Source organism: Hesperophylax consimilis, chromosome 4 (genome assembly GCF_061612785.1).
Source record: "Hesperophylax consimilis isolate HC1 chromosome 4, BYU_Hcon_1.0, whole genome shotgun sequence".
In the NCBI taxonomy this organism is placed as follows: domain Eukaryota; kingdom Metazoa; phylum Arthropoda; class Insecta; order Trichoptera; family Limnephilidae; genus Hesperophylax; species Hesperophylax consimilis.
The window spans coordinates 15,534,192-15,546,379 of record NC_142839.1 but is presented as its reverse complement, the minus strand read 5'-3'; the positions used below and the strand labels follow the sequence as shown (position 1 = coordinate 15,546,379).

The 12,188-nt window shown below is 38.8% G+C and overlaps 1 protein-coding gene across 1 annotated transcript; it reads right to left on the bottom strand.

Moving 5' to 3' along the window:
* Nucleotides 1-1,472: 1,472 nt before the first annotated feature.
* Nucleotides 1,473-9,434, bottom strand: Atg4a (Autophagy-related 4a). The gene is made up of 9 exons (XM_089631257.1): nt 9,174-9,434; nt 8,896-9,091; nt 8,653-8,799; nt 8,182-8,261; nt 4,106-4,302; nt 3,259-3,393; nt 2,919-3,017; nt 2,501-2,669; nt 1,473-1,739 (listed from the first exon to the last, which is right to left on the bottom strand). The coding sequence occupies exons 1-9, from the start codon at nt 9,292-9,294 to the stop codon at nt 1,681-1,683; spliced, it is 1,203 nt and encodes a 400-aa protein (XP_089487383.1). The 5' UTR covers nt 9,295-9,434; the 3' UTR covers nt 1,473-1,680.
* Nucleotides 9,435-12,188: the final 2,754 nt, after the last annotated feature.

Below are 12,188 nucleotides of genomic sequence, written 5' to 3'. Positions count from 1 at the left end.
GCGAAATTTCATCGATCTCGGAATAAAACTGTAGCTCTGTGTATAAACTTTATATATTAGAAAATAGTGGACCCTGCAATGCTTCACTATTGCTAATCTCTTTTTCGGACGTCTGCCACTTCTTCCACCAATCACTACTGTATAGAGATATTGCGTGAAGTATTCCTCAGGCATCCCTTACTTCTTCTACCATTAAAACCAACCAAAAAAACAATCCTGGCTATGAACAAAATTTGAAATTTTCAGCGATATCAACTACTACTTTTCAGTCAACTACTTTTGAGTTTTGCAAGCGCAAACATAAGCAAGCTAAATTTTTATTTATAAAGATAGAAAGAATTTTTATGCATAATGATGATAACATATTTTCATTTTTTTTTATTGGCAACATTTTTTGATACATACAGGTACATATATAATTATACAAAATATAAGACAGTAACAAAAAAAATCACACAAAGGCGAAGCATGTGCGTGGGCATTATAAATTATGTATACAAAACAGTGGTGGTAAAATAAAGAAAAAAAATATAGTACCTATAGATAGATGGATGAATGTGATTTTACTGGAGTTTCTGCAAATTTAATAAAAACAGTTAAAGTTAAAGTAATTTTAAAAGTTTTGTTTTTTTTTTTAATGTAGATGGTATTGCCAATCTCTAATGGGTAGTTTATTATAACACCTTGACATTATTATTCATAGAAATATTAATTAAGCACCATTCAATGATTTATCACATACCGGCAATTAACATTTAAGACCATTGTGAAAAAGGTTAAGCTAAGCAAAGGAAATTACTTTCTTTTCTTTGTTACACTTGAAGAATGGAATATTAGAAAATCACTATTACAACTGTTGGTGAAAGTTCCTACCCACGTTGCGTTACGATTTATTTTGTTTAGTACCTTCCATATTCATAGGTATATGTACAACACGTTTGTGATAAAGCGCACTTTTCAGGTTTCCAAGTGGTTCCCATAGAAGCAAAAAAAAAGGTGCTTCAAAGTTTTGCGACCTGAGGGTTGAAAGTCAAGTAAGAACTCTTCTGTGTTCAAAACATTTTGAAGAACGTTTCGTCAACAGAACATTGAACGTAACTCAATGGATGAAGCAGTGCCAACGACATTATATGTAGGTATAATTATGATTATTAGATTATGGAGTAAAAATTAAATAAAAAGTACATAATATGAAAAATTATGTATCCACCTCTTGAAAATTGATTATTTTTTCCATGATATTTACTACATACAGAGTTCTAAGCTTGCCAGATAAATTATTATACATAAATACATTACTGTAGTTACAAAAATGCGTTTTATTTAAATGGAATGGGTTACGATAAGGAAGAAATAATTGTTGTTTCCCCAAAGTGTCAAGCCACTAAATAATAACCTGGCAGCCATTGGTGTCGGGTATGTTTTTTGTGTAAAACTGTGCAATCGTTCCATTTGAAATAAAACAGCTAGTAAAATGTTCATTAATTTGTATTTAGTCTCCAGTTGAACTATTTACATATAATAATATGCGCTCACGAAAGATAACTTCACACAAGCTTTAAAATATGCCGAAAACAATGATAAAATTCCTTAACTATGCTTAAGTGACTTAAATTGTGTATAAAATTGTAAAGATAGGTACATAATATTTATTATTATTATTTCTCTTAATCGTTGCTATCAAAGTATTTCAAATTCATCATCAGAGTCGTCAAACTGCCGATCCAGCTCATCGAAATCTGGAAGAAAGAAAATTGCAATATGTATTTGTAAAGCAGTGGGGTACCAACCACAACCGAGGGGACAGGCTTCCAAATGTTCGACCAAAGTACAAAAAAAATATTTGTGTAACGTATGACAATTTTTTTTCTTACTGAGAAAATGCATTCAATTGGGTTATTTCAACAGCAAACCCAATCAGTTCCTTGTTTCGGTTGATAATTTTTTTGGCAGGAAAACATTACACAATAGTTTCATCTCTTGAACAAATATGACTTAATCTTGTCTATTATGGAGACCAGAAGTTAGGCCAGCATTCATTCTATTAATATAGAAGTTACATTTTAACAATATTTCCTGACGCGGCTGGGACTAAAGAGTGACGTTTATGTAATAGGAATCAGCAGTTTAATGATTCGAGAATCTTAGAATCCGTCCGTAAGAGTCTCAATATAAAAAAGGGGCCAGAAAGTATATTGAGGCTACTGAGAAATGGTATAAGTCAATTTGCCAGAATTCTTCATCCCAAATGAGGTACTTTGGACGTGTGCTTAGGATGCCTGCAGAGCAACAACCGAACAAAATTTTAGAGGTAAGAGTTCAGTTGTTTGAGGTGAATACAGCCGGGAAAAATACATACAGGAGAAACTGGGTCTACAAAGGACTGAGGCCATACTATACAAGACGAAATAATAATTTCGACCCTTGCCAACATGAGTCACAGTTACTCATTACATATACAACTGGATATAATTATATGAAGAGAAAATAATAATGATACCGTTGAGGGCAGTTGCTCCCAGCTGTTGTTCCAGGTCTTCGTTGTTGGGTCCCCAGTGCTTGGGACGCTCGTTGCATATTTCAAATAGAGGTTGGCTTTCTTTCATGATGCTGCTTTCAAATTCTTTACAAAGGTCGTTAAATTCTGCTTGTGTTTTGCAAAGAAAGCACTGAAATTTAAAAAAAATTGCACTCTTTATATTATGTATATGATACAGGTTAAAATTGCAGAAGAGAAATAAATGGTGGTTTTAGTTTTTTTCGAGAGAGACAACATTCCTGGGTTAAGAATAACCCGAAAATTGTAAGAGGAAAATTTGCTTGTGCAATGATAGAAGATTTAGGACTAGCAGAGGGATTGAACCCACGATGCATTTGTCAACTCGGCTACTAACCGGTCTAATAAGAGATATACTCACAACTGCAACCGAGGGATCCATATCCATAATGGGAAATCTTTGTGCAAATTTACAATGGTAAGTAAAGTCGACATCTTTTTGGTCTTCAGTTTCTTTGTTCTGAAAATTATGAAATTAAAAAATATATATTATTGTAATAATAACTACATAGACTGTCTTTCAAAATGGCATAAATTAATAATAACACAACAAATAATAATCCTAGCAACAACTACTCAATACTAGATTAAATAGGTAGCACTCTTCTTTCAAAGCAGATAGTAGAGCAGGCATATAATTGGTTAAAGAAAAGTCACCATCAAAGAAAACAATAACACTTTTTTGTGGCTCCAGAACGTACTTCAACATATCCGGCTTTCTGAGTGGTGTGTGGATCTAAATAAAGAACTTCGTCTTCAACACAGCCAATTAGGTATAACGCTTGATTCGGTTTACCACCGATAACGCCGAGAGATTGAGGTAAGCAAAAACACATCTGAAAAGAAAAAAAAATTAGATATATCAAAATAGCCTACCTTGTTATGAAAAAAAAAAACAAAATTAATAATAAAATGCTTTTTACTATAAGGCTAAGGACTCACGGAGCGATTTTTACCCGCGTCCGCTGCGGTGGCGGAATGGAGTTTTATTTTCAAAACTCACGAGACCGCTCTTTTTTGCGGTGACGCAGCCGCCGCGGTCGCGGTTATCGCCCGCAATCTTGGCGGTTGATTATCGCAAGACGGGCGGTTGCAAGACTGAGTTCCACTAACTCGCCCGCCAACCGATCGCAGAGCGCGCGGGGGCAACCCGCCGCGGCCGCGGGACCGCGGCCGCGCCGCCGGTACAAGATGACCGCGGGTGCAGCGGGCCCCGCAAACAATCGCACACGCCGCGGGCGTAAAACGCGTCGTGAAATGTGCTTTAATTTTTTACATACATATCTGCATTCTACAGAGGCTGCGGGCCCGCAACCGCGGCGGGCGCGGGTAAAAATCGCTCCGTGAGTCCTTAGCCTAATAGGGCTAGGTTTTGTCGATGTTAAGTTTAAAATGATTCTCAAGTATTTGTCATCTATATAAATGTTTTATAATAAAAAAATATTTACACATTATATTATCTGCATGGGATCGGTCATAGTATACACATGATTAGTTAGAGAGAATTTAAGTACTCTTGTAAACAAAACGTATTCTATGAATCCTCACCTTAAGGCCATTTATATAAATAGGGTTTATTTCACAGAGCCCCAATCTCAAGGGAATAATAAGAAGTAAAGGTTTCCACTCTTCTGGGTGATGAGTTGTTTTGCTCGAATCAGGTACGGGTGTATTTGAATGTTTTGATTTTTTATGATCTTTGTTCTTTCCTTTCTTACTTTCTTTTTTATTCAAACATAATTTCTCTAAAAAAATAATAATGACATAAAATCAGGCTGCAGATAAGGTTTTTCCATTGAAAGATTAGAATTAAACATGAGGAATGTTTTTGTAACTTTTATCTATTTATATTAGTCCTAGGGAGAGATTGTATGCACGTCATCGATGATCGTCCTAAAAGCCGCTTTTAAAAATCTTCCATCTTGTATGCAAACGAAAAAGAGAGAAGATACTAGAATGTCTTTAATCATATTCCTATAGACATATCACAAACGTATATTTCTTTCGATTCGTAAGACTATTATGGTATTGCCAGTTATTATTACGTTATTTTTATTTTCATTCCACATATTTACGCATATAAATATTACCTAGGTACTTATCGATACTACATTATTAATATATTGAAAAGGTCCAGTCAATTATGCAAGAATTTTTTTTTTTTTTTTTTAATATTTACTCCACACAGGAGGCCCTGAAGAAAATAATTTCCCTCAGGGCCTATGTCATCTTTGGGGATGCTGTGTGGAGGGTCTTTTTGTGGAGAGGAAAGAGTGAACATGGGTCTTGAAGAGTCCCATGTTGTAGGAAGGAGGAAACACAGAGGCCGGCAGTTCGTTCCACAGCCGAGCTGTTGAACTTAAGAACGAATCGTAGAAGCGACCCGTTCTCATGTGACAAATGTCAACTGTGTACAAATGTTAGGCGCGCGTTTGGCGTGTATCCTGACTACGGGCCTATCAAACAAAAAGCTATCATGAACTGTACTGTCATCCGCGTAACAATGAATCGGTGCACATGTCAAAAGGTCATTGATGTGCAACAAAAACAAAGTCGGAGACAGAACCGATCCCTGTGGGACGCCAGCATTTATGGAGTGTGAGGAAGAGGTGAAACCGTCAGCAACCGCCTGAATCGACCTATCCCTTAAAAAGTCAGCAATCCACGTACACAGGGATGCGGGAAGTCCGTAAGAATGCAATTTGTTGACAAGTCCTCGGTGCCAGACCCGGTCTAAGGCCTTGGATATGTCTAGTGCGACCGTTTGGGTCTCACCGTGACGTTCCAGGCACCGCCCCCAAACATGCGTCACATACGCGAGAAGATCACCGCACGAGCGGTTCCGCCGGAATCCGTATTGACGGTCGTTGATAATTTTGTTCTTCTCGAGGTATGTGAGCAGTTTGTCGTTGATCACACGTTCCATCACTTTGGACAGAACTGATGTGATCGCTATGGGGCGGTAGTTGGCCGGGTTGGAGCGGTCACCTTTCTTGGGAATAGGGTGAATTACCGCTTTTTTCCAACCAGAGGGCACAGTGCCACACTTCAGGGACATTTTGAAGAGCTTTGTCAAAACTGGAACAATTTCCGCAGCACACCTCTGCAATACCAGGGCAGGTATTCCATCAGGTCCACTAGCTTTGTTAACATCGAGCCCACGTATGACGTGGAGTACATCCCGATGCCGGATCCTCAGCTTTTTCATATAGAAGCCGCAGTGAGGAACCGACGGCGGAACAGCACCCCCGTCGTCGAGGGTCGAGTTTTCCGCAAACATTTTCCCTAATAGGTTAGCCTTTTCGGTGGCGGTGTTTGCTAGTGAGCCGTCAGGTCTGGTAAGAGGTGACAAACTGGGTTTGCAAAAATTTCGACCTATTGAGCCCGCAAGCGACCAGAATGCTCTGCTGCCATGCGGGCAGGCAGCCAGCTTTTTGCTGATCTGCAGGTCGTGTTCGAATTTTGACCTATTAATGATTCTCTTGCATTCCTTTGCCGATTTGTTGTATGCTGATCTGCTTTCGGGCGTTCGAGATGTGTTGTAGGCTCGGTAAGCCGCGTTTTTTCGTCGAACTGCTTCGGAGCATTGTTGACTGAACCACGGCTTTGAGCCCACACCAGTTTCTTTAGTAGTCGATTGTATGAAGCCATCCATCGCCGATTTGATGACTTCACCAATCTCCTGGGCACATCTTGAAGGGTCCAAAGTCCGAAAACAAACAGCTGACCACGGAAAAGCGTTGAAATGGGCCCGCATACCGAACCAATCTGCTGACCTATAGTGCCACACTTTTCTCCTCAGTCTCTCATTGGTTGGTCTGAGGCTAACGGGGATTGATGTCGTCACTAGGCAGTGGTCAGATGATCCCAGAGGCGCTGTGACGTCAATCTTATAACCGTGTGGCACAGTAGTTAAGAATAGGTCTAACAGATTGGAGCGGTGAGTCTGGACATCAGGAACCCTTGTAGGCTCCTGAACTAATTGCTCTAATCCGTAGCAAATGGCAAAGTATTCCGCCTGTCGGCCAGCCGAGTCCGTTGGGCCTGAGAACTTCAACCATGGTTCGTTATGAACATTGAAGTCCCCCAGAACAACAAACTCGGCCGAAGGGTAGCGGGGCAAGAGATCATCAATAGTATCGCTCAAATGTTTGAAGAGCTCGGAAGTGTCTGATTCGCTATGGTTCGGTGAGCGGTATAGACATGCGTAGAATCTTGCCGTACTGGCAAGATTGACGCGCACCCACATTACGTCGAATCTGGAGTTTTCCAGACTCAATAGTCGTACACAGTTGACGTCAGCTCGACTATAGAGGCAGACTCCTCCTTTCAGTCGGAATTTGCTTGCGAGGGTAAAGCCCGGGCAGCCCAGATAGGAGGAGTCTGGCGGCTCGGCTATCTGAGTTTCGGATAGGAAAAGAAGGTTGGGACGTTGGGACAAAAGATGGTGATGGACGGAATTTAAATTTGTGTGCAGGCCGCGAATGTTGGCAAAATTTACCAACAATTTTGGCCCGCACCGGGGACGCCTGCTACTTGCCGCTGTAATGATGTTAAAATTGTTGTGTTGTATGTTCATGAATTTAAAGTTTTTTTTTTTTTTTGTTAGGGTAGGAGGTGAAAGGAAAGGTCTGGAAAGGAAAGGTATGAGGGGTGGGTAGGAATCTGGGGTTCAGGCTGTCCAGGAGTGATGAGCGTTTGGTTCCAGCCCACCCACTGCGGTGCTAGGCGATAGGCTGGGAGAGTCCGGCTGGAGAGGGCATCCAATGCGCCCCAAACGCTGCTGCTGGGTCCCCTCCGGTCACGAACCGGCACAACAGCAGTGGCGGGGTTTTTTCACTCGCTGATGGGGCAGCCCACCCTTAGTCGTGAGCCTGAGGGTCGGGCCCCTGTACTATCGAGCGGCCCGGACAGCGGTAACCGGTTGTAAAGGGTCTCCCTCAACCAGCATCTCCCAACCGGCCCGCCACGCAGAAGGTGGGCCGTCGCACCCGCCACCAAGACCCGGGCAAACCTTAACCCATGAACCCGGGCACCCCTGCTAAGTCACCAAACGTAGCGAACCACTTGGGGTGACCTGTGGCAGAGGTGTTGGTCATCCAATAAATGGTTCCCAGGGCGGCGGTACCCATTCCCGCCTACCAAATTGTAAATTTAAAAGAATGATCACTGTCACCCATCAATATTATAAGAAGCAAGTTATTATGTAGGTTCCTTTCGAATGCTACATGATAACGTGCATACAAGCTCTGCCTGGGAATACCCCAGTCAGACTGGAATGCTTGTGCTGTAAAAATCATATTAAGCCAGTCATCTCACGGGTCGATAAGCAATCGTTATAAACCAAATGCTGCAAGACCCTGGGCAGAAAAGTTCCACACTGAACTGCGATGCAGATCGTTAACTTTCTATAGTGAACTTAATTTCATGCGCAGGATCTTGCAGCATTCGGTTTAGGGTGATTGCTTACCGACCCGTACGACAACGGGCTAAGGTACAGGTGGAAAATCAGACAAGATTGCACCCTGGTCATCAGAGTACAATTCAAGTGCATTTGCACTCATAATTTAAAAAAAAAATAACATGGTAATTTAGTGAATACATATCTGACCACACCTACTTACTTATGTCATCCTTTACAATAGTATTATCAAGTGCCACATGTATAGCCAACGAACTCCAGTTATCATAGACAACTAGTTTCCTACAACAAAAGTAGATTATTAATAAGGTCACATTTAGAATGTTATAACAACCGTCTTTTATTATAACAGAGGTCAGCTACTTCCTGAAGAGATAGAAATATTTAGTTAATCGCCCGACACCTACCTATTCTTTCATTTTATATATTATAATATACCGGGGAAAACTATATTATTGGCATATCTCGTATATTATAGATAAGAGTCGAGTGTTTGCCTTAATCTTCAAAAAAGTAGATGGTACATTAAAAACCATAAAATTTCTGTGTTTTATCTAGTCATAAGAAGATTTTGTGATATGGGAGCTAATTTAAAACTTTGAAGACTTAATTAATGTATTTTGAAAGAATAACACAGATTAGAATAATAATATTAGAAAATAATAAAGCGCACTTCAAGACTTGTGCCACAGTATTTGGGCCGAACCATTGGCCGACCTCCTTGCCTTCGCACGCACCCATCAAGGCTATCTGGTGGATGGAGAATGGGGATTGACGGCGCTCTTCAAACCTCTGAATGATCTTTAAATATGTCGGGTCTCTGTAATAATAATAATACATAATTATGTTTCATTCACTTTAAACGTTTGCAGTTAAAATGGTAATTTCAGCAATCGTAAATCAAAAGACTATTTACCGCGTTTCAACATTCCAATACCAATCTTCCTGCATATGAACCCTTACAAGAGATTGGGCAAGAGCCATTTGACCACATCTCAACATGCAGCCCCAGCCTTTGTCAGTTGTCAAACCATCATCTCCAATTGGTATAAAACCCTTTCTATATGTGAACCATATTATTGAAGTTATGTCTCTTCGTATCTTTTCAATGTCTAAAACAAAGGAAAATCAATGGAGAAAATAATATTTAGATGTGACTCATGAAGTGTTTATGTAAACAACGTATTTACCCACCTTGTACTGCACTGTATCTCTTTCCCAAAACCCACACTGGCTCCTTTGTTAATGGTATATCATTCGGTTCTATAGCAGTCGCATCCTGGCTTAAATATGATATATCGAACATTGCTTCCATTTTTAACTCTTCAAGCGACCTTTTGATCTAAATAAATGTTTCAATGTCGTCGGAAAGCATGTTTATAACAAAGAAAATCACAACTTTTCTTTCAATGACAGTCAGCTGTTGACAAAAACACACAAATAAAGATGCAAAAACACAAGGCCATAGAAGAATAGACAAACATAGAAATTCACAGAACAAGTAATAGACAAAAAGCATTTTGATAACCAGTCTATACGGTTCCATGATAACTCAACACAGTGACTATCGAACATTCCTTTAAAAAGTGATATAAAGTCATTAAAACGATGAAAAAAATAATAATTTAAATCTAACCTTACCTAACCTAACCTACTTAACCCAGTTAATAAAGTTTTTGTTTCATCAGTTTCCATGACTTTATGTAACTTTTTAAAGATGTGATGAATTATCATTTTGATGATTTATCCTGTCACCGACTATATTTAGCACGAGAGTGGTTTATTTATGCCTAGCGTGGTTTTTATTTATTTGTGTCTACTGGTCTACCTGCCCAATTGTGTAATACATAAGTATGCGGTGACCGTCTTACACAATTATTGGAGACAAATAATATTATTTTCTAATATTCTTAATTGAAAAAAATGTGGTATTATCACAGACATAGGAATTAATAGACGAGAAGATAATGGCGAGGGGTAAAATCAACTGTTGAAGAACGAAGGGAGTAAGGCTGACTGTGATTCGTCAATAAATCAATCTGACAGTAAATAGGCATCTCGCATTATAATATCACCATTTAGTTCTTAAAAGTAAAATCTGCTTTTGAATGAATAGACATTTCTACATGGGAGCGCAAATTACTCGCCACGTTATGAACTAATTTGCGAAGTCCAAATTCGGCAAAGTAAGGCAGCTTCTATTTTCAGAGTCGTAGTTAGTTTCAGAGTATTTAGTTAAGACACTTTTACAAATGTCTCATAATTTACTTACCCCAGTAAACAACGATGAGCACACTTGAGAATCGCTACATTGTGATGTGATAGTATATGTTTCTAAAACTGATCCATATAATACGGTGTGAATAAGCTTAAAATAAAGTAAAATAATGCTTACTTATGGAATGTAATACGACAATTGGGTTTATTCTCTTTTTCACATCTATTTTTACAAGTTTTCATAGTACAAGTCAACATTTTGCCGTGTTATTTCGTAAAATGAACCGATGATGCCTCGACCATAGTTCGCACAAGAATGATGACGTCACGTTTTCAAATTTCACTTGAGGCCATACGCGAGCACAGCCGGCTCCAATGGAACCGGTATGGGGAGTGGGGATAATACGCTTTTAATCACTTAGGGCAGGTCTACTAATATTCATATGTCTATGGGTATTATCGTATTTTTATCTTAAATCGTAGAGCTACGAGTACAAGTAGTAGAGTAAAAGATTGTTTGGTTTACTTTAGTTTTTTTTTTCGGTTTTTGAAATAAAATAAAATCATCCAAAAATTCTCTAAAATATACGTACAATTCGTTTCAGTTTAAGGCTAAGGTTTTTACCAGTATTTCATTATTATTAAGAACCCGCTTAATTAATGTTCGTTTTGTGCGACACGCCGTAGCAAATTATTTTTTCGGAATTTTTTTTTTTTTTTTTTACAGTGAATACCTCACAAGAGTCCCAACTGCTCCCGTCTGGAGCCAGTGAGACTATGGCATCCCCAATTGGGGGATGTTGTGAGGCTGAAGGTTAGTGGGGAAGGGAAAGAGGAAGGTGGGGAAGTACCTGACTATTCAGATCTAGTCACTAAACACGGCTAAAGCCATTTGGAGCAACGTTTCAATTCTGAATGGTGGTCTTACACCAGGGCGATACTGGTAGTATCTTCCACTCTGGAACGTGCCGCAAATATACTATATATTATTTTAATTAATTAATTGTGAAATAACACAAATTGATCAAATAAAATTTATTTGCGCACGCCGGGTTCGAACCCGCGACCTTCGGAATGGCAGTCCAATGCGTTACCACTGGACTATGCCGGCCGTCAAATACCCAGAGTTATAGAAATATATTATTAGAAATATTGACCCTTCAATATCTTAGAAAATCAAGTATTTTAACATTCATTCATTCACAAGTCATTCGCTGTACATGCACATGTTTTTTCATGTAAAACATGTGACCACATAAATAGTTATAAAAAACAATGTTATTTTGCAAAGAAAATGATTCATATAGGTAATAAAAATATATTTAATACAAACAATATTTCTCTTTAACAAAGATAATAATGTGACTACACTAAAAGTATTGCTTAGTACAGGGTGAACAAAAAGATGTGGGGTGCAAATTCATAATAAAAGGTATTATAATTGCCACAATTTGAAATCTTAGGTTGCAGAAAAAAAACGACACACTTTTAAAAATTTATTTATTAATATTACAAGTTATATTTTAGACCTCTCTAGCTATAACTAACTTTTGGAGACGGGTCTACGTATCGACGGCTGTAGAAAAATATTAACTCTGAAGCGACGTATTTTTTTAAATTTGACCTAAAAATTTCCCAACTTCGGACTCGATTTATTCGAAAATGAAAAATAAGTTATTCTAAAAAATCGACTCAAAAATATGGTGCATATTCATCAATTTCCCGCTTGTACTATGATTTTTCGGAAATTGTGTATTCAGTGGCGGACTAAGCCCGTCAGAGGCCCGGGGCGGCAAAGATGAATGAGCCCCCCCCACAGTTTAAAAAATTTATGTAATTTTAATGTGTTTTTTTTTAAATTTATTTAGTTGAAATGTTGCAAGCGAAATTTAAATACGGGTATGTACAAGGAAACTAAAATTCGAATCGATCCGCAAAAAAAAAATCCGATTTGCACTGTTTGAAAATCCAGTCACTATGGTCAGGGCCGTA